The sequence below is a fragment of the Engraulis encrasicolus genome, chromosome 18 (assembly GCF_034702125.1).
Source record: "Engraulis encrasicolus isolate BLACKSEA-1 chromosome 18, IST_EnEncr_1.0, whole genome shotgun sequence".
In the NCBI taxonomy this organism is placed as follows: Eukaryota; Metazoa; Chordata; class Actinopteri; order Clupeiformes; family Engraulidae; genus Engraulis; species Engraulis encrasicolus.
In genome coordinates, this window is record NC_085874.1 from 780,766 (window position 1) to 805,945 (window position 25,180).

At 42.7% G+C, this 25,180-nt stretch overlaps 1 protein-coding gene and 1 long non-coding RNA gene across 5 annotated transcripts; one reads left to right on the forward strand and one right to left on the reverse strand.

Annotated features, from left to right (window-relative positions):
* Window positions 1–982: 982 nt before the first annotated feature.
* On the forward strand, window positions 983–25,161 carry LOC134468825 (flap endonuclease GEN homolog 1). 4 transcript variants are annotated; one of them, XM_063222709.1, is made up of 14 exons: window positions 983–1,167; window positions 7,381–7,571; window positions 7,718–7,919; window positions 8,361–8,537; window positions 10,317–10,427; window positions 11,181–11,254; window positions 11,469–11,554; window positions 13,201–13,351; window positions 13,588–13,624; window positions 13,731–13,811; window positions 14,548–14,678; window positions 15,296–15,357; window positions 22,291–22,449; window positions 23,246–25,161. In XM_063222709.1, the coding sequence occupies exons 2-14, from the start codon at window positions 7,411–7,413 to the stop codon at window positions 25,063–25,065; spliced, it is 3,252 nt and encodes a 1,083-aa protein (XP_063078779.1). In that variant the 5' UTR covers window positions 983–1,167; window positions 7,381–7,410; the 3' UTR covers window positions 25,066–25,161. The 4 variants fall into 4 exon arrangements, with proteins under 4 accessions (XP_063078779.1, XP_063078782.1, XP_063078780.1 ...); XM_063222712.1 differs by lacking the exon at window positions 983–1,167 and adding an exon at window positions 5,498–5,658; XM_063222710.1 differs by lacking the exon at window positions 983–1,167 and adding an exon at window positions 7,059–7,114.
* Window positions 18,287–21,442, reverse strand: LOC134468826 (uncharacterized). Its single transcript, XR_010038904.1, has 4 exons — window positions 21,356–21,442; window positions 20,097–20,234; window positions 18,530–18,666; window positions 18,287–18,385 (listed from the first exon to the last, which is right to left on the reverse strand). It is a non-coding gene; the product is annotated as an uncharacterized LOC134468826 (long non-coding RNA).
* Window positions 25,162–25,180: the final 19 nt, after the last annotated feature.

Consider the following 25,180-nt stretch of genomic DNA (forward strand, 5'->3'; position numbering starts at 1 on the left):
TCATATGAATGCATGAAAGCCTTGGTCTGCTTCATATAATTTGAAGTTTGATTAGGTTTCATACAAAAATGAAGGTGCAGCAAAAACTTTTGTGTGGAAATGCCCAAAATCCAAAGACAGATTAAGGTAGACAGAAGGCTCAGACGATTCAAAATAGAGTAAAAATAATGTTGACAACCAAATGCTTACATAGCTGGCCCATTTGACCCATTTACACATGTGCAAAACACTAACATACTGATATAGACATGTACAACACACACACACACACACACACACACACACACACACACACACACACACACACACACACACACACACACACACACACACACACACACACACACACACACACACACACACACACACACACACACACACACACACACACATAGCAGCAGAAGTACAATCAGTGGTCATACAAGTGAAGTGAAGTGCTGTAAATTCTGTATAGCCTACATATACTGTAGTGCTTTAATAGTATTTATTCATTGCCATTATGTCTTGCCTGCTTTGTCTCAAGTCGAAAAGGCTGTATGGTGACACAGACACTGCACAGAGGTTATAATATACTGTAGTTTTATTTGGTGTCAGTTTGGCTTCTGTGTCAGAGGTTGAATGTTTCCGTCATAAGTCAAAACTCTCAAAAGACGCCCTTGCATAGCTGGCAAAAAAAATCTCGTCCACTTTTAGATGTAATCTGAACACTCTCCACTCCTCTTGCTAGCCGGAACATGTTTGGAACCTGCAAACCACATGCGCCCCCACTACGCTATTTTTAGGGTGACATTCACAACAATCACAATAAATAGTCTATTTATAATGGACATGCTCAGTTTGAGCAGCAATACATCATGTGTGGGTGACACACCAATGCATCTGCAGCTGGAGACGGGGCAGTCACACATGTCGTCTGGACCCCAGTAGTGTGTGTGTGTGTGTGTGTGTGTGTGTGTGTGTGTGTGTGTGTGTGTGTGTGTGTGTGTGTGTGTGTGTGTGTGTGTGTGTGTGTGTGTGTGTGTGTGTGTGTGTGCGCGCGCGCAAGACCATGGGCATGTCAACTATTTAGAATCCGTCATAACAACAGAAGACATTAGCGCTGTGTAACACCACCAAGAGGTATGACAGGCTCATGCAGGCAGCAGTGAGACCCTTCATCAGAGTCATGTGAGTGTGTGGGTACAGGGAAGGCCTATGCATAGCCTCTTGGTGCAGATGGGATCCCGGCGGGCCTATTCACTATTTGCTTAAAATACTGAACTACATCATAACAACATTGCTATGACATTACTGAGAGCCTTAAGTAACACATTAAGACATAGCCATTACAATTTTGGTGACAGTAAGGTTCATAGGCTCTGAGCTAAGGGGTTAAGCAAACCCAAAACAGACGTGATGGCACCAAGGCATTTTAGGTCAATGTTTGTCGTAAGAGTTAATAGGGGTTTTAGTGTCTTTGGTCTATGAATGATGGTACCACTGAAAGGGCAGTACGGGTAGGCCAGGGCCGTGATTCCCAAACATTTTCTGCTGCGACCCATTTTGGACCATTTTTTGACCAAATACATTTGTTAACCATACAAGTGAATTGAGTTGCTAACCAATTTATGGAATTAGGTTAGCTGTTAACCAGTGGGTTTGCCATTTATTATGCAACGTGACCTCTCTCTGTATTAGCGACCCCCTGTATTAGATAACAAATTTGCTTTAGATGGTGTCAATCATGTGTGGTGGTAAACAAGTGAGTTTTACAAAAAAGCTGTATCCTCTCAATAGCCAAGCATGGTAGTGGGACTGACATGGTTTGGGGATGCATGAATGCTGTCAGCATTGGCAATCTGAAATACACCTACACTGTAAAAGATTGTTGTGATTTCACATTAGAATTCTACATCAAGAAGATGTATATACCAGTTTACTATACCAGTATACCAGCAAATGTATGCAAAGCCACATGCAGAAATTATGGAGCTCAGGTCACATTCTGATTGGATGCTTTTAAAACATGCATACAGGCCTGATAGAGGTGGAGAGGATTTGAACTGATTTGAACTCTTCAATCGCACACACCTGGTCATGAGCAAGGAGGTAGACATAGGAGGGTTTACAGACATCATCGGAGAGTAGTACGGAATGATAGCAAGGGGAGTCCAATTTTCTTCTTCCATGGTCAAATTGGAAGCATGGTAAAGTGTGGAACAGGTCATAGGATGCAATAGTGAATGTTTGTCACCTGTCCTTAATTATCCCCCGCAATTAATGCTGACCAACAGCTGCAGTAAATTTGGCCACAAACTGAGCACTGACAACCGGATATCCTCTTTCGACCAAATTTGTGGAGTACAAATTTTGTCCATCATGGCATCGCACACATGTGCACCATGCACCATGTGCACCATGTCATTAAGCATAAATGTATTAGCTTTATGGCATTAAAGCAACACCCTCATACTACGAAGCCAATTGGAGCCAATTTTGGTCCCCTAGGGGAAATTCTTTCTCTGCATTTACCTCCCATTTTGGTTAGTGAATCACATTAAAGTACACACAGTAGTCTGTAGCAGTGGGCTGCCTGCTGAGTGGCGCCCGGGGAGCTGTGTGGGGGTTAGGTGCCTTGCGCAAGGGCACTTCAGCTGCAGTCCGGTCGGGCATTGAACCGGGAACCCTTGGGTTGCCAACCCAGTGCTCTAACCACTGAGCCACGACTGCCCCCAACTACTACACTGTGGCCAATGCATTTTCCATTGAGTGATACTGCTTATCCAATCTACCTTCTTTGGTCATGAGCCAGCTGATTGTAAATGACGTCCAGGTGCGCTAATTTCAGCTCAGTGCAATTCAAAACGGGTTTCTCTCTGCTAAAAGGGCGTGGGAGAGGCCAATGATGGTTTGTCCATTTATACAGACGATGGGCAGGTCATAGAGCATAGTCGATGCTCAGGTGTGGCAGCTCCCCTGTGGTTCAATTTGGCTTTTTGATGGCTTAGGCAACAGAATATATCTCAAAATCCCATGAGAAGGAATGGAAGCAGAGGCCCAGGACCATTATTTTCAAAGGCTGTATGTTGTTAAGTTTCCAGTGTTTGCGTTGGAAGAACGCAACAATTAGCTGGCAACTTGTTGCTAGCAATTTGATGTAATTTTACAACAATTAGCTGGCAACTCTTTATTGCCAGCAATTTGCTTTAATTTTACTTCAATTAGCTGGCAACTTTTCACCAGCAATTTGCTTTAATTTCACAACAATGAGCTGGCAACTTTTTTGCCAGCAAATTTGTTGTAATTTTACAACAATTAGCTGATAACTTTTCACCAGCAATTCAACTCAACTTCACCTTACTGGTGCAATGTGCAATTAATGAAGAATGGCCAACAGGCTGACCCACACATTAAGAGGACAGGTGTTTCAGTTATTTTGTCCAACCACTGTGTAGACAATTCCACATATATATGGAATGTTTACTTATAAACATGGATCACAATGAAAACTTTTTGGAACTGAAGTTTTGATATGTGCATTAAACAAGGGCCAAACCCAATCCATTTAAGAATATCCTTGTACTTTTTTAAACACTATCTCAGAAGGAGCCCAGTCTGTTTTTAAACTGTAGTTCTAGAGCAGGAGCATCAATGATTGGAACATTCTAGGAACTTGTTAGCTTTTTGATACAGATCTCTCTTGTTACTCTGTTGTCACACTCTATACCTAACCAATCTGTCAATTAGTGCCTTGCCTCACTTTATTACTAATCACTTTCATGCCGTGATTCAATGATTGCCAGCACCTGCCCAATGCCTGATTACTCTGGTCACATGGTTCACTTGCCCCACTGGTACTGGCAATCAATTGATTAGCCGACTAGATGAGTGGTTGGTTTGTTGACAAGGTGGCTGACAGCATAGTGCCAGTTGACCAGCTAGCTGCCTGGTAGGTTGACTGACAGCCTGTCCGCCTGGTCAGTTGACTGGCTTGCTGCCTTGCTTGTTGACTGGCTGGTTGACTGTCCGGCTGCCTGTCCGGTTGACTGGCTGCCTGGCTGGTTTAGCCAGGCAGCCAGTGAATCGGACAGGCAGCTGGCCAGTCAACCAGCCAGTCTGTCAAGGCCAGTTGGCTACCTGGCCGGTTAACTGGTTCGCTGCCTGACAGGTTAACTGGTTGGGTTGTTTCATCTTTTGAGAGCCATCTTGTAGCATAGCATGTTTTATGGTGTTTTTTTTTGCATAATATTAAATTTAGACCACTTGATTGGTTTGACAAATGCATTTCCATACAGTCCTTATTGTGACTGTTTTTGAATTCCCCTTTGAGATGACTTGATAAATGAAAGTCCTCTTGAGGAAACTATCACTGTCACTGTGACAACACTATGCTGAGTGATTTATTATTTGTGCCTCACCCATGCAAGGTCGAACTTGTAGAAGTATATGCCTAGAGCAGAGTGGCATTATGGTACCATGCTATCTCAGTCATGGTGGAGGATGGGGACGATACCATGTTGAAGGCATCTCAGACATGGAGGCGGGCAGCGGGGGTGGAGGCGGGAGGAGGCGGGCGGATGAGGGGGCAGGACATGTGCCATGGTCAGAGTAGTTTTGAAAACGGAACAGTGTTGTAATTTTAAACGACTTGCTGGCAACTGTTTTTTTTCTGCAATTTGTTGTAAATTTAAAACAATTTGCTGGCAATTATTCCCCATCAATTAGCTGTAAATTTCAGTTTGAAATATTTTACAGTGTAAAAGAAACATGCATGTCAACATGCACTGTGACTACTGAAGCAGATCATGATATTCTCCATAGGATTGCATTCAAATCTCACACCAATCTATTTAAGCCAGATGCAGACTCAAAATTTAAAAGTTCAATGCAAAGAAAGGTTGAAACGCACACTGATGACCTCCCTTGTCATCCCTTTTCATTTCGTTTCATTTCGAGACGATTCGAGCCAACATAGCCTCTTCTCTATCAGATTTTAATCTGGGGTGTACTCACTTTTGTGAGTACATGTTCAAACATGAATGGCTGTATTTTGTTTTTTTCTGAGTGAACAAGAAATTTAAGCGGTTAAATATGTTGTTAAAAGGTCACTAATCATTGTGTCAAAGTGAAATTTCTGTAATGCTTTCCTATGAAAAGATATACTCAAAAATCTGCAAAACTGTGAGGGGTGTATTCACTTTCGTGATATACTGTATATTATGCTACCCAACTGGCATTTTAGGTCAGTGTTTGATGTAAGAGCAGGGGTGATAGTACGCACACAGGTGTGTGGTATAAAATTCACATATGGTGAGTAATACTGGCAAGAGAATAAGTTTAATGCTGCCCAAAAATCCACATTTGAAAAAAGTAAGGTCCGCTATTTCAGTAGAGAACACATACATCCACACTATGCCATTTGAGATAAGTGTCCTACGAAGAGACACCCGAAATAGTCATGAAGCGCTATAGATAGTGCACATGTTTATTTTGTTTGTTTATTATTTATTTGCGGGTGGGAAGGGGGTAGCACTGGTAAGAAACGAAAACTTTTACTCATAAGAGGGACAAGAGTGTCAGTGTTTTGGGTCTGTGCATGATTGAACTACTGAAAGGCATGGTGGGATAGGCTAGCAGCATTTGAAGTCGTCATCAGCTCTCCAAGTGAATGTCCTCTGGGTAAGTCCCACTGTCGTGACACACAGCACACCGCAGCACACCACAGTTAAATAATTTATGCCTCACCCATGCAAGGGGGCAGCACCTAAGCAGGGGTGGGGAACCTTTGTCTCGAGGGCCGACAATATATCCGTATCCGGCCCCCGATATAATTTAAATGTTATGCAGCTTCACATGAAATATGACATATTTTGTGAAGGAACCTTAGAAAATACATTTGCAATACAATTAAGCTATATGCAGGGGACCCAGAGAGGGTGGTTGAAAGGTGGCTGCCTTCAAATAAGAGCAGGGGGAAATCCTGGTTTGTGTTCTTCATAGTACGGCCCTCGGAGGACTTTTACGGCCCTCGGATGAATTTGAAGTGGCCCCTCGACTGAAAAAGGTTCCCCACCCCTACCCTAAAGGAATCAGTGCGGTGGGACGATAGTCACAGTACCATGCAGGATGGGAGGGAATGCTTGTAGTTAACTGGGTGTGCCGAGAATCAAAAGGCAGTAGTTTTGGGTAGGGTGCGCACATCCAAAAACACTTTTTGCAGGTGCCAGACAAAGGTACCAGACAGTTCAAGGATGAAGATCCAGGCTTTTTAAATAATAATGCTTATTTTTTGGAGCTTATTGGCAGTGTGCAGACCTACCCCCTTCAATGAGAATTGAAAGGCTGACAAGCCTAGCCACTTACCCATGACTGCCCTGCAAGTGCTTGGAAAACACCAAAAAACAACACCTAAAACAAGCCATGATATGTTATGGCAACGGCCCACCCCAGCCTGATGTTTGCTTTAAAAGGCATCTTAGGTCAACATTGACTAGGCCTACTGTATGTAATAGGAAATGGTACCATGTCCTAATAAGCCTATAGTAGACTGTAGACCTACGTGGCAAAAAATGTTAGCATGATATGAGTCAATCAAGACCATACTTCACCAAGATGAATATAGGTTAAATATCATGGTACTACATTACCACACATTGTCAGTGACCCATGAGTCAGTAAGAGGTCATATTTTAAGAAGGCCATATGATGACAGACCAAAGACAGCATTAAGGCCAGTGTTACAGCATCCTCAAAAGAGCCAAGGCATGCTGGGTAAAGTGAAGGAGTGAGGGGAAAAAAAGATCTAATGAGCCTGAGTAGGTTAAAGAGGGCCACCCTGTGGTTGCAAATTATATATATTTTAAAACCCAACTGGTCGAAAGTTTAAAATGATGTGCCCTTAGTAATGGTGTTGTTGCATTACCGTTCTGTCTGAAAATGTACAGAAGTACTATTCCTTTCAGCAAACTGGGTATAATGGGCTAAAACATCTAGGGAACAAGCAACTGATTGACCATAATTAAAATAGGCCTACAGAATATCATGCACTACGCCACGCCACAGGGGGCGCGAGCGCTCACAACTGCCTTCGATTCAACTTTGTTTTCGTTTACTCGGCGGTGGATTTGAAATGAAGGTAATTTGCAAAAACAGTACACGATTTTGTAGGCATATTGTAGTTTAACGATGTTTTGCATTATGATTCTGCTTTTGTGATCATCATAACAGATGTGTCTATTTTGCAAATGTTTCTGCCTTAACACATGAATACACGAACACGAGTTTACACTGTGATTTGGAGCGATACTTTCTTACTACGGCGAACAATGACGTTGTGCTTTGCGTGAGGAACTCTTGGACATAATGTAAATAAAGTTGTCCCGTGTTCCCTTTTTCGTTTAGGTTTGTTGTATCTCCGTGTGTTGTTAAGAAATGGGTGTACATGAACTATGGTCCATTCTGGAACCAGTCCGAGAGTCTGTGTCTCTGTACAGCCTCACTGGAAAGACGCTCGCTGTGGACCTCAGTTTGTGGGTTTGCGAAGCACAGCATGTTCAAGCAATGATGGGTAAAGTGCACAAACCACATCTTCGGTAAGTCATTTCAATAACCAAAGCATGACAATGGCTCAAGTTAATTATAACCAGCTAACAGCATTTCCTATTTCTGTGATAGCCCCTACGACAATGCTACAACAATAACAGTGTGGACGACGTCTTCTCTTGCATTACCTGCGCAGGAATCTGTTTTTTCGCGTGTCGTCACTCCTACTGATGGGAGTGAAGCTGCTGTTTGTTATGGAAGGAGAACCTCCTAAACTCAAGGCAGAGACAATGAGTAAACGAACAGAGATGAGATTTGGAGGGTTTCAGAAGAAAGCACCCAAAGCCAAACCAGCCAAAAACACCGGTAGAGGGCGCTTTAACGCTGTTCTCCGAGAGGTTTGTCTTCTGTTGCATCTTAACCCATGGTTTTTTTTATTTATTTTTTTTATTTAATTTCACTTTATGTTCTGGCAGATGAAGCATTACCAACCAACACCATTTCCCTTTAATAAACTATTATGTCAAATAGAAGTCGATACACATCATAGGCCTATCAAGTAGGTAATGGAATAACAGTCATGTGATTTGACATCCTTTCAGCAGAAAAGTTTTGTCTTGTTAGTCCAGCTATTCATATTTTTGAATCTTAAGAGATTTCTTTCTCAAAATGTTATTTAGTATTTACTGTTGTCCTGGCAAGATTCAATCACACTACTGTTTTCCTGTTTTCAGTACTTAAGCAATTTTACAAACAATAATCATGTGCCAGTACATTCTAATCCTCACCCATGTTCCTCGCAGTAAGTGACCTCCTGTGTCCTGTTGTGTTGTGTGCAGTGTGCTGCGATGCTGGACTGCCTGGGTGTGCCATGGGTGACTGCTGCTGGGGAGGCTGAGGCTATGTGTGCCTTCCTGGATCTTCACGGCTTCGTGGACGGCTGTATCACCAACGATGGGGACGCCTTCCTATATGGAGCTCGAACCGTCTACAGGAACTTCAACATGAACACAAAGGCTGGTGTTTGTTTTGTTGTCACACAAATTAGTCAACAGCTATCTGAATCTGCAAGGATTTTTGTTATGGATTTATACCAGGGTTCCCACGGGTCATGACATTTCTGGAATATCATGGAATTTCATGAAAGTTTTTCCAGTCATGGAAAGTCATGGAATTTTTCCATTTTGCATGCACAGTCATGGAATATCATGGCATTTTCTGTTTTTTGTTTCGTGTATAACATTGTTTCTTACTGGTTATACTACAACGCTTCGCCAGAGACCGTTTGGTTTCGTGTTGTAATCTGCAACATTCTAGAATGCAATGAGCCCACTTAAAGGGACAGTTTGGTCAATTTCAACATGCAGTTGTATTGCTCACGCTACCCTTGACTTGTCAGTACCTGGTGATGCCACATTTTTCGGCTCAGCCCTTTCCGAGATATGAGCAATTCTAATGGGGGCAGCGTTTGTTTACATTTTTAAAAAATGAAACATAGGCCAACTCCAAATATTTTCCCAAAAGGTACTGCTGTTTGCTAGTTGTCTGCTGATGTTTTATAACCTTTTGGATGTTTTTGGGAATAAATAAAAATGTTTTTTTGAAATGTAAACAAAGAGCTGCCCCCATTACAATGACCAGGATCTCGGAAACGGCTGAAGAAGAAGAAAAAAAAATCTCAGGCACTGACAAGTCCAGGGTAGTGTGAGCATTACAACTGCATGTTGAAATTGACCAAACTGTCCCTTTAAGTCTGGCGGTGGCTCGGCGGTGAAGATAATCTTCAGTTTTTACACTTTTTAAAACATTTTAACTTCATTTCTTTTTCCGGAAGTGGTCATGGAAATTCGTTTTTTTTGGGTCTGGAAAGTCATGGGAAATCATGGAATTTTATAGCTGAATTAGAGTGGGAACCCTGTTATACATATGAATCACCTTGTTGAGATAGCCTAAGCTCTTTTTGGGAAAAGGTGTCCTCTCCCTATTAAAACCTAAATATCTCAGCCTCCGGAGCACATCAAAACATGAAATAAGTTTCATTTAAAAGCTAGATCCTTCATTTCGCACCAGAATGTGTTCATTCAGCTCTAACATACCCACATTTGTAATGAAACAGCACAAATGTCAAGAAACTTAATGCAACGCATATATGTCGCTCCAGGACACAATGGGTTAAATATAAAATACTGCATTACTACGTTACTAATTTTTGGACACATTTTTAACATGCATATTTCAGTGGGTAACACTGCACCCACATCAAAATGGTGCCAATGAAAATGAAGCAGAATGTCTGCACTATATATATATATTTATTGCCAAGTGTTTAGTCTCAAAGACCTTCCTCAGGACCCACCAATACAAACGATTTGAAGGGAATCTTACGGGATACTGTAGCGTTTGAGTGTTTCTGTTCTCTATAGCAGTGTTTCCCAACCAGGGGTACGTGTACCACTAGGGGTACGCGAGCACACTGCAGGGGGTACTTGGAAAGATGTTATTATTATAACAAATGTATGGAGCAGTCACATCAGGACAGAGAAAGCGATATAAAACATGAATTAGGGGGTACTCATGGCACAACTAAGAGGTTTAGGGGGTCCCCGAGACAAAAAAGTTTGGGAACCGCTGCTCTATGGGGCCTATACTAAGAAGCTGGTTCAGTAAACCAGGTGAAGTTAGTAGGTAAATCATCTAATAGAAGAGCCTGGGCTACAGGCTCTTATATTAGATGATTTACCTCTTAACTCGGTTTACTCCTGAACCAGCTTCTTAGTATACCCCTCTGGCTTTAGGATCCTCAGGTGGAATGCTACAAAATGTCCAGAGTGGAAGAGGATCTCCATCTGTCCCGAGAGACTCTGGTGGGGATGGCGGTGTTCCTTGGCTGTGACTACATCCCCAAGGTAACTGCATCCTGGAAAAGGGAGGGGGGGGGGTGTTCTTGACCTATGCATTCCGATGAAAATGTCCAATAAAATGTCTTTATTTAAGTCCTACAATGAACTGGTGAAAAACAAAGGCCATGCAAGAAGGCCCTGCACAACTACACTTGGGCTTTGTTTCTCACTAGTCCAATGTAGTGCTTTTAATCATAGATATTTTAATAATAGGAGTGCCTTGGTCAAGAAAAAGTGTTTTCCTGTGATCTGCAAACCTTGGACCAAAGAGCAGCCAAAAGCTGGCCTGTTTTCCTGGAGTAAGAGCGCACCGTATTCTCCAAACTAAAAACTAACAGCATCCTGCTAAGGATAGATCATACCATGTTGTGCACTCAATATTAATAATATGTGAATGTGTATGCTTGTGCACTTGACTTTGCCTTTTGTGCTGTCTGTGATCTAATAAGTGAATGTAGAGTTTTTTGGCAAAATGACTTAATATGCCATGTTTTGACTTTTGCATTGTATTGTTTGAAATGAATGAATTTCATCTGTGTGTGAATTCTCACCAATATTTTGACTTACTTTTTTAATGTATATAAGATGCATTTTGCAATGCAATGCCCAATACAAAATAATGACAATTTCCCAAAATGTTCCAAAATACATATTAAATGACCGGTAAGTCATTTTGTGACAAAGCTCTTCAAATAATGAGCAACTGTTGTGTTTTTGTTTGCTTGTCTGTTTGTTTGTTTCTTTGTTTGTATTTGAAAGGGCGTGCCTGGGGTTGGAAAGGAAATGGTCCTGAAACTGATACACAGCCTTAAAGGACAGAGCCTTTTGCAGAAGTAAGTCATTTATAAAGACTTGAACAAGGCTTGAAAAGAGTATTTAGAGCGAAAACTGAATAAAGCTCCCCTATTTAACGTGCATGGTGGTCCTTATATTTGAATGGAGGGGGAGAGCGGGTGCCATCGTTAAAAAAGAATTATTTTTAAAAAGAATTGTTTATTTATTGTAATAAGTAATGCATACATTGTACTTTTTCTTCACTCTTCTCAGGTTCACAGAGTGGAAGAATGCCGGTGCTCCAGAGCAGGAGAAGGTTGTTAAGAAAGTCCCCCACTGTCCTGTTTGTCGTCATCCAGGTGAAAGTGTGGCTCAAGTGTCAAGTTACAGGGCTGGGGTGTGCGGCAAGGGCTTGTGGTTGGGGGCTGGGCGTGGGGGGCGCGGGGGTCGTCGGGATTTTCACAGATTAGGGCCTACACACACATGCGGCAGTTGATTAAGGCCATTTCACAGGAGGGTCTGACGTCGCCACCTACGCGCCAGACGAGGTGCGTCCATGTTGTTGCCATGGAGCTTCCTCCTTGGTGACTTCTCTTATCAGCCAGAATTTGACATGTAGGTTAGAAGCCCATAGGACTAAAGGGCTCTCAACTTGGACAGACACACTTCACCGGCCTCATTATAATAATGAGTGTTGTCTGGACTGTGGCAGGCTTCCCACCAGTCATGGAATTTCTGGAACATCATGGAATTTCATAAAAAGTTTTTCCAGTCATTAAAAGTCATGGAATTTTACCATTTTGCATGCACAGTCATGGAATATCATGGAATTTTTCTTAACAGTTGTGTAGAAGCAAAACATTTTTGTTTGGTGTATAACATTGTTTCTTACTGGTTATAATAGAACGCTTCACCAGAGACAGTTTGGTTTCACACTGTTATGTGCAATATTCTAGAATGCAATGAGCCCACCTAAGTCTGGCGGTGGCTCTGCGTCGGCTCTGGTGAAGATAATCTTCAGTTTTTCTTTTTACACTTTTTAAAACTGTTAAACGTCACTTCTTTTCACAGAAGTGGTCATGGAAATTCAGTTTTTTGGGTCTGGAAATTCATGGAAAATCATGGAATTTTATATCTGAATTAGAGTGAGAACCCTGCCGCGGGCATAATGGCCATGTGTGTTGTTTCCTTGCCCTTTAAAGGTGCTCTGTGTTATATTTTAGTAGTTTATTTCCAGAATTCACGCTGCCCATTCACAAATATTTTTCATGAATACCTACCACCACCATCAATTTCTAACTATTCATTATGACTGGGAAAATTGCACTTTTCATCCATGACAAGGGGGATCTTCTCCATCGTCTGCCATTTTTAATTCCCAGAAATAGGCAGTAGACAGCACAATTTCAATGAGCAACATAGTTGCAATACCTAGTCTGGCCACCATCTTACACAGTACATCTTTAAAATCACCCAGGAGAAAATAGGGCTCGGACACGCATTGCATTCTGGGATGTGGCGGACATATTGCCAGTGCATAAATGTAAACAAACTATAGATTCACGACAGAAACAAGCAGCTGGCAAAGCCACAAGAGATATGAGAAAAGAAGAAGAGGAGAGAGAGGACAAGGCCGGTGTGTTTGGTTTAGTGTGTTTTCAAACAAAAAAATCAGACCTTATTACCCTTGTATTAAGTCTCTAAACTGCTGTTGGGTACAAGCACAACGATTTCACATGGACAGAATAAATACAAAGTCTCTTTGAAATAGCAATTTTACTCAGAATAATGACGGTCCTGAAGACAAGAGCAAATGGCTTTCGTGAATGCTGGACTTTCCAGGCACTTTATTTTCAAATAATATTACTACATTCATATTTTTCAAATCACAAATATCCTTTTGTTGTTTAGTTGAAATGTCATTGCTTTGTTATAGACAGACAAACAGACATTTCATGTTGCTTTAACATCCGTAGAATGACAGTATTTGCTCATGCTTCCCCAGGCTCAGAGAAGGCCCATGAACGCAACGGATGTGTGTGGTGTGGCAGCGCCCACTTCTGCCAGCCCCAGGACTATGACCTGCAGTGCCCATGTGACTGGCATTGCTCTGAGCGCCTACGCCAAGCCAACGCCACTGAGACCACTGTCAGGAAGTATGGACATGTTTATGCATCATAGGTTTTCTGTTGTAAAGTCATCTCTTGTTTATGGTTGTTGTGATGTAAAGTAAGTCCTTTTTTTGTTTATAACATAGTTACTGCCCAAAGTGTTGTGCACTAGCCATTATTGTTATTTTATCTCTGAAAAATTATGTGAAGAATTAGTATTTCATTTCAGAGTTGTTGGTAAGTTATACTAATTGCTCTTAAATCTTAAATTCTTCATAAAGGAAAACGTTGGCTTGCGAAAGCTTCCCTTTTACTGAGGTAAGCATACTTTTAATTCCAAGCTGTAGCAGTAAAATTAAAGGATAAACAAAAAGAAGTAAGAAGAAGAAGAAAAAAGGAAAAAGTGTTAATTTTTACATTTCAGATCATTGATGAATTTCTGGTCAGCAAGGATAAACCTATTGAACCTCTCCGCAGAAGAAAACCAAATCTCTTGTCCATGCAGGTACAGTATATTTCTGCAAATGGAAACTTAAAACTTACAAACTTCTTGTATATAAACTGCATAGAACTATTGCACACCGTATTTTATATATACATACTCCTTATTTACTCATAAACCACCTTACTTGTCGTAGTTGTACAACGGCATTCACTCTATAAATACTGATTTATACTGCTATGCTGATATACTGATCCATTCAAACTGTATTTATTCTGTAACATATTGCACTTCTGCTATTCACACTTCTGATTGATTAGATGTCAAACTAGGGCTGCACAATTAATCGAAAAATAATCAAAATCGTGATAAAATAGTGAAATCGAACTCATGAATTTAATCGTGATTTAATCGTGGCAATAGTGACCTACTTTTGAGAGGGTCCTTGAAGCCAGAACATACTGACAGGCTGGTGTTTCTGGCCAGAAATCTGTCCACTTAACTTTTATGCTATTGCCTTTTCATAATTATTACAATTCATTTTATTTTACTCATCCCGTATGTAATTCATTCTTGGTTATATTTCGTCTTGTTATAATTTTTAAAAAAATCTGCAAAACTCAATAATCGTGATTAATAATCGTGATTATGATTTTGACCAAAATAATCGTGATTATGATTTTTTCCATAATTGTGCAGCCCTAGGTCAAACTGCACGTCATTGCCCTGTGTTCATATTTGAGTAATGCAAATTAATTTGAATCTAATCTAATCTAACACATTAATGTTTTATTCGTAGAATTATGCCTTTGATAAAATGGAGTGGCCAAAGGAATACACCAGTGAGAAGCTCCTACCCCTGATGACCTACACTGAACTGGTCAACAAGCAGCACGGCAGGGACACAGTTGTTCAGATGCAGCCTATTCGGTCTGTATGGCTTTCATATTGAAAAATCCTGCTATCCTATCTCCTGTTATGTTTTTACTGTACTACACATCAGCATGCATCCGTTCATACTCGTGCGTTAATTCTGTAATTTTATGTACACGTAATTTATTCTGTAATTTAAGAAAAATGCACTGCTGTATTCTGGTTTGAAAGGGGAATTAAAGAAACATTTCTACCAATTTCAACATGCAGTTGTATTGCTCATGCTTCCCTCGACTCAGTACCCAACAATTATCCTTTTTTTTTTCTTTCTCCAATATCCTGGCCATTCTAATGGAGGCATGGTTTGTTTACATTTTTCAAGAAAGTGTGTTAACATACTCCAGACATCATCCCTAAAGTGATTGCTGTGCGAGGTGTCTGTGATGATATGTGGAGTATTAAAAAAATGTAAGCAAACCATGACCGGTCTTGGTCTCGGGACGGACTGAACAAAAAAAGTACTGTGTTGTTGGGTACTGACAAGACAAGGCTAGTTTGAACTGCATATGAACTGCTAGTATAACTGCATGTTGAAATTGGCTTGGAGGATTCTCCTTTTAAGTCCCTCTCCAATTGCATTGGTCAGTAATTTCCTCTTATGTCACCTCCTGTAGTATATACAAGCCAAGAGTGAGAAACGGAATCTCCTGCTTTGAAGTCATCTGGAAGAAGCCAGGTGAGGCGAAACACAGGGCAGGGTTTCCCCAGCACTTTATAGTTAAGGCGGCCACCTTGCTTTACAGTCAGTCCCCTGAAAACATGAAAAAACAGATGAACATGAAAACTGGGTATTTCATATCAGACTTTGGACGAAAGGAATTGTACAAAACAGCTTTTTCAGTGATAGTAATCACGTCTCTGATTGCTAAATGGCTAAACTCCCACCCACCTTGACTAATACATATTCTGTTGGAAACACCGCAGAGCACTGGCCTAATGTTGATTCACAACTTTCTCTGACTGACTTGATAATCCTTTGATTCAATGCTACTTCTAGTGGTAAATCTCCCGCGTAGGCCCTCGTGGAAGTTTGTTGTCCCCTTGTCGGCCTGGCCAAGTCTCGTAAACGTGGCAGGTTGTCACTCTGCAGCCTGTTAGTGTCTCATTGTGAGGTTCAGGCTGGGCGTGACGCGAGCGTGAGGGCCACCAAAGGTGACAGATGAGTCGCATCAGTCTCGGAGGTGCTAAAGCTGCTTCCTCTTAACTCTACGCCACCGGCACTGGACTTACTACCCCATCACACTACACCACACCACACCACACCACACAGCCTGTCTGGTGAGGCTGTCTAGTTTAGGTGATTGTAAAAAGGCCTGAATGGACAAGTGTGTGTGTGTGTGTGTGTGTGTGTGTGTGTGTGTGTGTGTGTGTGTGTGTGTGTGTGTGTGTGTGTGTGTGTGTGTGTGTGTGTGTGTGTGTGTGTGTGTGTGTGTGTGTGTGTGTGTGTGTGTGTGTTGTTTGTTTTGTTTTTTAAAACAGGTTCAGTGCATGATGGCCTGTGTGTATGTATGTATACATGGTTGTGAAATCAACAGGGGTATAACTAATACTACTGAGTTAAAGATCCCATGGCATGGTCCTGTGGTGCTTTGTATTGGCTTTCGGGGGGTGTCAGGATGTTATATCCGCAGGCTTTCTCAAAATAAAGCCGAAATGCGCTATTTTGGCGTCTTTGGAGAAAGACCCATTTCAGTGCTTTCTCCAGTGCGTCAGTTTGCAGGGGGGAGTGGGAGGGAGGGGAGGGGTGTGTCCCGTGGATGAGTGGGGACGGGACCAAGCTCCTGTGGGTGGTGGCGACGAGGGTGTGTTTGTTTGTTAGCTGCTAACTAGTAGCTGTAGCATTTCGCATCGGCACAAGCAACTGGATGAATTGACGCTTTTGACCCGAAGATGAAACACGTAGGGAGCTACCTGCTCAAGGACTTCAGCGCAGGACGTCTCAGAAGGGTGAGTTTGAAATGTTATATCTGGAATTTCATTTGTTGGGTAGGTCCGAAAGCCCTTTTGGTAGCCAGTGACTGGCTGGAATTATTATAGCAGCAATATTTTGCATCTAGACGTCCTTGCTCGCAAGTGAACATCAAAAACAAACAACATTCTTTTTTATTTAGCATACAGTATGCCTATAAGTAGTCTAGAAAACCTAATTTGCTGTGTGTGCATGTTACTGGCATCGCGACTCCACATTATCTAAACCCGGCAACTTTCTCAGTGTGGAATGGATGGATAGTTCTATGTTGAACTATGTGCCTACGTCCTTCATTTCTAACATGTTACGATATGCTAACTACACCAATACCTGTAAAATCAATGTGTTATTATTGAACGAGGCGGGCAATTTTCAGAGCCTTATAGTAGGCCTAGACTGTTTAACTTTACCCCCTTCAAACATCGTTCCGTTTCGGATGATGCTTATCCCGCATGTGATCGCCACTACAGTAGCTGTAAACACCAGTCTGCTCTGGAAAATAGTCCCCTTTTCCATGTATTCTGGCTTGTGTGCATTAGTGAAATGATCCAGCTTACCTTTACCCATGAGTTGCCACCAAAGTTTTCCATTGTGAAATGTATGCCTCATCCTATGTTTACCCGAGGAACCAAAACACGACCATAAAACTGCATTATTTTTTGGAAATAAGTTTGCATGCTAGCGTGGAAACGGATACAATGGTCAATGCCCACAAAAAGAGAGACCTATGAATAAGATGAAACATTTACCATATCTAATCTTTGTAGAATAGGAGATGTGCTGGGAGAGCCAAGATTCACACTTGCTTCAATTTATACAAGTAATAGTGAGTAACTACTTGTAGGCCTATACTACTCGGGGGGCACCCGTGGCCTAGTGCAGTGTTTCCCAACCAGGGGTACGTGTACCATTAGGTGTACGCGAGCACACCTCAGGGGGTACTTGGAAAAATGTAATAATAACAAATGTATGGAGTGTAGACACACTGGGATAAAGGAACAGACATAGAGCATGAGTGAAGGGGTACTCATCATGTGACAAAATTGCTTAGGGGGTATGCAGGACAACAAGAAGTTGGGAGACACTGGCCTAGTGGTTAGAGAGTTGGTCTTTCATTCTAGGAGTTGCTGATTCAAATCCCCCCTGACCTCTCCGTCCAGGCTGAAGTACCCTTTAGCAAGGCACCTAACCACACATTGGGACTGTAACCAATACCCTGAAAAGTAATAGTTGTACTGTACGTCGCTTTGAATAAATGAAAGTGTCAGATAAGTTAAGTGTAATCGTAATCAATAATATATTTCAGGATCACACACACCCACATATGCTGTTAATTCAATTATGCAGACAGTGTAAGACAGTGTGAATATTTATTTATGACAGCATCAAGAGTATTCCATAGGAACATGGGGATATTTATGGAAGACAAATATTGTAGTGAAAGAATATCGGCACTAACAATCTCTGCAACTGTCTTTTCTATTTTTTTCAGCCGCTTCAAGTATTTGTCCAACAGTGATTCCTGTGTTGTCTTGCATATCCATGCTGAGTTCCTTGATGACGAAGGACACTACACCGGGGATTCAGACTGCAGTACACGAGAACCTCAACACAAGGCCCCTCTTTATCTGGCTGGCTCGTCTGTGAACGGCACCAACGCCAACATTGCCGTAGTGTGTCGCAGGGTTCCCAAAGACCTTGTCCAGAATGAGGTCCACCAGGACATGAACATAACCTTAACACAAAAAAACATACAGAAAAAAAGACATTGTTTTGAATTCTAATTCTCTTATTTTATGGATTTAACGTGATATTGAAGTAACACCAGTAAAAATGTTATGTCCAAAATGAGTTGAAATGAATTCTTTTGAAATCTTACCAATACAAAGGTTGCCATAAGCTTTTGATGGTTGATGCACTATCCCTTCTTGGTCTTGCGATTTTGAAGAAAGGTAGACCTCCTGCAGGTAGCCGTAGGGCCGGTAGTTGGTTTGTATTTCCATTGTGGATAGCCGTCTGTAAGTACAACAGAATATGTGTGAACACTGTCCCACTGATAAGTCATTGGAAAGGATTTGAAGAGCTCCAAGATACAGCAAAAGCCATTTTATACAATTGCCATGAATTGTATAGTTCATAATAGTTATAATTTCATCAAGTCAAGTATCATCCGCAACCCCGTGTGTGTGTAAATTATACATTTTCTGGTAAAGCAAATATAGAAATTAAATTCACAGAAAAACATTGTGTTTTCAGGGGGCCTAGTCCAAGGGATCCACTCCATTATCCAAACTCATGTCCACCACATGTGGCTTGTGGCCTGATTCCCACCATCCATGGAGAAAATAACACAGGTTCCCTGTTATGCTGTCAGCCTAGGCACAACAACTTTTGGGGGACTTTTCCCCATCCCGATTGCAAATGAGAAAATGACCTTTGAATTGTGCTTTTGCGAGATATTGAAATAAAACATCTATCATCAAAGATACAGTATTTTGCAATGTCATCAGAAGGGAGGACAGGAGTTTAGATAGTGGAAAGAACTATGATGATAGACGTTTCTTGCCATTTAAAGCAGGACAAGCCCTGCTAAATAATGACATTTCAGGCACCAACTTTCAAGAACAACAATCTTCTCACATGCAGCATTCTAATGAAGTGAAAGTCACCATTCTTAGTGGCAATTCTAAGGATGACTGAATGAAAAGACTGGTGCTCTGAGGTCTGGTGGTGGGGCTGAGCTTTGCAACATCATTCTGCTTCCTTTTACTTGAGTTTCTGTAGATGAGAATTGCTAAATCATTAGAAGAATACTGCACACAGCTTAAAACAATGATCCACAACAAGGCTCTCCAACTATACAAGACAAGTGAGTGAGTGAGTGAGTCAGAACAGACAGAAATGGCATGGAAAAAATTGTCAGTAAAACAAAATGTTGAAGGCCTATAAGATGCCGTCATCTTCCCAAGTATTACAATGGCCGTCACTGTCATTTCTGATGTGGCTCAGTAGACATAGTCATAGTGTTGTCATATTTCTGATTCCAATCAATGACTGCACCTTACCCTGATACAGTTAATGTTTTGTCCTGTAACAATATTGTGGAATAACAATAGCCATGGCCTAGTGGTTAGAGAGTTGGTCTTTCAATCTGGGGGTTGCAGGTTCGAATCCCCCCTGACCTCTCCCTACATCTCCACCCATGGCTGAAGTGCCCTTGAGCAAGGCACCTAACCCCACATTGCTCCAGGGACTGTAACCATTACCCTGACAAATAATAACTGTAAGTCGCTTTGAATAAATGAAACCGTCTGCTAAAGCGAAATGTAATGTAATAACGAAATGTAATGTAATAACATAATGTTACACAACAAGGGGAAAAGGGAAGTAACCATTTTGAAGCTACACAACAGTATTGGAAGTGGCAGCTACAGTAGGCAACATACATTTACTCCATGACTGGGGCGGCAATGTCTTCAAGGATAACTGGTGTGGCTGTAGTCTGGGTGGCAATGCGGTCTGTCTGGCAGGCAGAATCCATGACCCATATCTCTGAACGTGTACACACTTGATGTGGTGGTGGCCTGTGAAGACAACAACACTCAATGAGATTCAGAAATACATAATGCACCAACATGCACAACCCCCCCCCCCCCCCCCCAATCATGCATGTTCTGCACAGACAGCAACACGTTTGCATTAATACCGGTATCCTAGCTTTGTTCACAATTTCAAGTGGACACACAGAAGAAATAGGAGAAATCCATGGCATAACATTATGATGAGGTTATTTCACAAGTTGCAAGAGGGCAGTGGGTCAATGAATGTGCAGTACTGATACCACAAAATATATTGCTAGCAGCGAGAGTCTGCATGCAATCACTGTAACACTGATGTAACACTGTTCGTGATTGTAAGCTTACATTCATAACTGCCAGTTTTTCTGTAGATGCTACCACCTCTGTATGTCAATTCTCCCTGATGGCATTGGTAAACTCAACGAGACGCAGAGAGAACACATCTCATTCGAAATCCGAGCATTTGATAAACTGGCGACGTGACGATGGCTACGAATGACAGCTCAAAACTGTGCTCCTCCAAAGCCAACGAGGGTGTCGCGGTTTGAGTGTTGGCTCTCGAGGGTAGCCAGCCAACGTTTGTTACCGCGCAAACACTCAAACCGGACACATGAACATCGCGCGTACCCCAGCATGGTCTGTGGTCAGACACTTGTCGGTTACATGGAACAGCGCGAGGAAATCAAATCAACTAGTCATTTCTCAGCCAGGAACTAAACTTTGCACGACTCGGGATTTAAAAAATAGGGTAACCAAATCGAAACCAAGGCTTGCAAAAAACGATGTCGTCAAATCGAAGCAAAGACTTAAAATTTATGAATTTGATTTCCTCGCGCTGTTCCATGTAACCGACTCCATGGTCCTGACCACAGACCATGCTTGCCAACATGCTAACAACAGTCTTGCTTTAGTGCTTTATGCACTGCACATGCAAGATATTTGGTCAAACGACAAGTGTCAAATTTCCCAATTAAATCAGTATGACTTAGTATCATGGATTTTGGTATTGTACCACAGCGCAGGCTTCATGGCTAAATGCAATACAGCTGATGTAAGCTTATCATAGATAGCTAATACACTGGCATGGCATCCATAAATAGCACGCGACTAGGGACTAATTGACTTACTTGTTGGTGTTGGGTAGTTCTTGCTGATGGACCGGCAAGACTTGGTAATGACCCAGACCTCCACTTCAGTCGTTTAGAACATCCACTGCTTTAATCTCTTCAGTCTTATGGTAGGCCTATGCGTTTATTCCAAATGAATTGGGCTCGGGGCCAGGCGGGTGGGGTAATCCAGGTAGTGGGTGGAGACAGAGGGCGTGGCGGAGAGAAGGCGTGGGGAATTTAGATGAGCTCGTCCTGGGATGACGTCATCCCAGGAGCCTCGTAGTTTTGCGTCAATTGGACTAGCTCTTTTCAAAGCATGGAGGAAATACTGTAGTGCTCTGTGAACACATTTCGACATTTTTAGCCCCTGGGGTGACTTAAGGAGGCTATAGAGACTCATTTTAAGGCCAAAAGAGCTCACAGAGTGAAAATTTCATGCCATGGGATCTTTAAGAAGCAGTGAGTGGACAATTTCGACTGGAAAATAAGTCTCGGTGACATGACACATTTATATTAATTAATTTAATTTAAAGTAAATCTGCACTTCACAATTAATTAAACACTTCACAATTCGGAATTAAAAACATCATGTAAATGTGGCCTTTGAGCTATTTATACAGTCCACAGATGGTTTCATACATACATGGTTGACAAGGAGGTGCAAGTGTAGCAGCTTTCCAGTGGGAATAGAGAGCTCTCAGCAGTCTGCTTCTCTGTTTCATGTGATAGTAAAAAAAACAGCGGTGCTATACGAAACCTTCCCTGCATTTTTATTTTACTGGTTTTGTCAGTTTTACATTGTGTCAGTTGTTGTGAATTGATGCTACGGTATGTCCTTGAAATTAAATGAAATGAAATTGAAAATTCAACTCAAAATCCAATGAAATTCAACTTAACTCAACTCAATTGAATTAAGTTCATTATTTATGTAATGCTTGTGTCCTTGTGTCCAGCGCATTACGTGTTCCCCGAGGAGCAAGAGGTGGAGAGGCACGAGGAGGAGGAGGTGGTGAGGACTGTGGAGGAGGAGGCTCTCTTCAGACTGGCCTATCCACTCATCGCAGAGCTCTACGCCAAGGAGAGAGAAGAGGCCCACACAAACAAACTCAAAAGTAAACATAATGCCTTCCTGTTTCGCTCTCTCCCTACAGCACTCTATACCATATTATTTTCTGTGTAGACATTTTCAGAAGAGTTGGATTACTGGGCCACAGTGGATTCTCATCATATTCACAAATATTACAGTGAGGAATATGTTTTTCAATGTAGACTGCCATTTGCCACTATGGAATCTGATCACATTCATCACACTTTTGGCAATGACAGATGTGTTCTGTATAGGTCGTTAAAAAAAGACTTATAAAGACTGGTTACTATGTCACCATAGAATCAGTTTTTCTGATTGTGATGAAGGTAGAATCTCTTGTAATTCACAAATCTGCTGTTTGCTCTCTTTCCGTTTCCATCATCAAAAGAGCTGTGTGAGCAGGGTGACAGTGCCACACTACTGGGGAGAGTGTTTTCCTCTAGGGGCCCCCCAGACACTTCAAAAGAGCGGCTGTGTCGCTGCTCACTGCTCTCGCTCACCTCCTGAAGCTTTGATAACCAGGAGGTGACACACAGGAGCTGCTGTCACTAAGCTGTCCCTGTCCTGTGCCTTGTTCTCGGCTCTCTCTACGCTACACACCACTACCACCACACACACACACACACACACACACACACACACACACACACACACACACACACACACACACACACACACACACACACACACACACACACACACACACACAGAAAACACTACCCCCTCCAAAAAACCCAGTTGCTCAGACATTTATTTAAGGGACACCCCCCCACCCTCCAATATGTTTTCACCCACAGTTTCCTTTGTTTATTTCCTTACAGAAAAGAAACCGAAGAACAAGAAGGAGAAATCTACAGACATGGCATGCAAGGACGACGACGACGTCTCAGACCTCCTCTCTCGAATGACGCTGAAAAAACACTCTGCCGAAAAGCCAACGAGTGCCACTACCACTACAGCTACGGCAGTTGCAGCAACGATACAGTCGGGCGAGAAGCTCCCCCGAGATGAGATCCTTCCAGACATGTCTGCTGCCGTGGGAGAACGAGATGGCGATGAGAACGAGGTCAACATTCAACCAGGTGAGGAGAAGCCTAATAAGGTAGAGGTGGTGGAGGTTGAGAAGCCTCTTCCACAGTCTCCTCTGCCGGGCCCCTCTGCCTCCCAGGCCCTCCAGGCCACCACACCTCTCTCCACATCCACCGTCATGGACAAGCTGCACCTTAGTGACATTGACTGGGAGGCCTGCTCCTTTACCGCATCATCCCCCTCTCAGGCGCCAGGAGCAGGAACCAGCCCCCAAGCCTCTGTAGCATTGGACGGTTCCGTACTGACCTTAGGTGACAGATCGCCGGTCATTCCTGTGATCAAAAGCAGGAATAGAACCGAATCTGAACCCTTGGCCGAAACGGAACTGTGTTCACTAAGGGAGAGGGTTCTCATGAGGAACGCGGCAGTGAGGTCCATAAGTGCGTCTGAACCGCCTGCCGTCACAACAACAGGGAGGTCAGAGGTCAAGTCTGCTCCTGTTGAGGGAGAGGATTCCGCCGTAATAAATGCAAAATTTGACACTGGACGCTCGAGACATGAGAAGGAATTGTTATCTGTTGTTGAACCACAGTCGCAACCACTGTCAAAGACCCTACATAAAAATCCTCAACCACTCATGATGAATGAATCTCAAAAACCAGTAAAGGGCCCCAGTGGTCCAATGGTTCAGTCCGGAAAGTTCCAACCGCTCAGAAATGTAGCGCAGGAACCTGTAAATAGTCTAGAATCTAGAATTTCATCTCAAGTTGTCTCAAAAACAGCCGTTGTGACAATTTCCACAGCCACAAACAAAGCAAAACAACCCAATTTAGAGAGCGCAAACCCACCAGTCAAATACAAATTTGTCAAGACTAGTAAAGCATATGCCCCTGCTCTTCTGCAGCAGCAGGCCGAGGCTGAGGACCCTTCCAGCCCAACACTACCCAGAGACGCAGAGCCAGACCTAGACCCAGCACCAGCACCTATCAGGCAAACCCAAAACCCAGACCCAGCACCAGAGCCAAGGCCAAGGCCAAACCCCAAGCCAGTACCAGAGCTGAACCCAAACCCAAAAGTTAACCCAAAGCCTCGCAAGCCCTCCAAGCCCAGTGTGTGTGTGGGCTTGGTGTACTCGAGCGATGACAGCGACGTGGAGAATCAGCCCAGGGGGCAGCGATCGGTCAGCAAGGCCAGCAAAGCCAAGTTCAAACCCAGACCTAAATCCGTCTATCCCAATGCCATCTACCCCAAAGGTCAGAAGGCCTTCCCTGCTGTGGCCTCCAGGAGAGCAGTAGGAGCTGGCACCCAGCCAAAGCAGACACCACCACAGCCACCGCTGCCAACCACTGCCACTTTATTGATGCCAATCACCACAGCAACGACCTTGGCTGTACCCAGATCAGATGCGGCTGTGGGCTTATCGCCTCGTCTGCCCGAGTGCCTGCCGCAGAGGACTGAGAGAGCTGAGGCGACGGAAGTAATAGATCTCTGTCTGTCCGCCCCATCCTCTCCTTCGACTTCTGCTGCACCGAGTGAGATCGATGACTCCGTGGTCTCCATTGAAAGCCCCTTGCCCCTTGCTGAGAGACTGAAACTGAAGTTTGCCAAGTGAGCTTCAAAAGATATTCACATGTCGTATTGGGTCCTTGTGTTTTGTCCATGTGAAATTAGTCTGTTTTTTTAAATTAAATAAAGCTTTGTCAGCTTAGCTGTGATGTCATGGAATC

Excerpts from the sequence above, each read along its gene's own strand:
- LOC134468825 (XM_063222709.1), top strand. The coding sequence starts at position 7,411 with ATGGGTGTACATGAACTATGGTCCATTCTGGAACCAGTCCGAGAGTCT. Across the intron at positions 7,572-7,717 it reads GTGCACAAACCACATCTTCG|GAATCTGTTTTTTCGCGTGT; the intron begins GTAAGTCATTTC and ends TTACCTGCGCAG. Across the intron at positions 13,812-14,547 it reads CAAATCTCTTGTCCATGCAG|AATTATGCCTTTGATAAAAT; the intron begins GTACAGTATATT and ends TTTTATTCGTAG.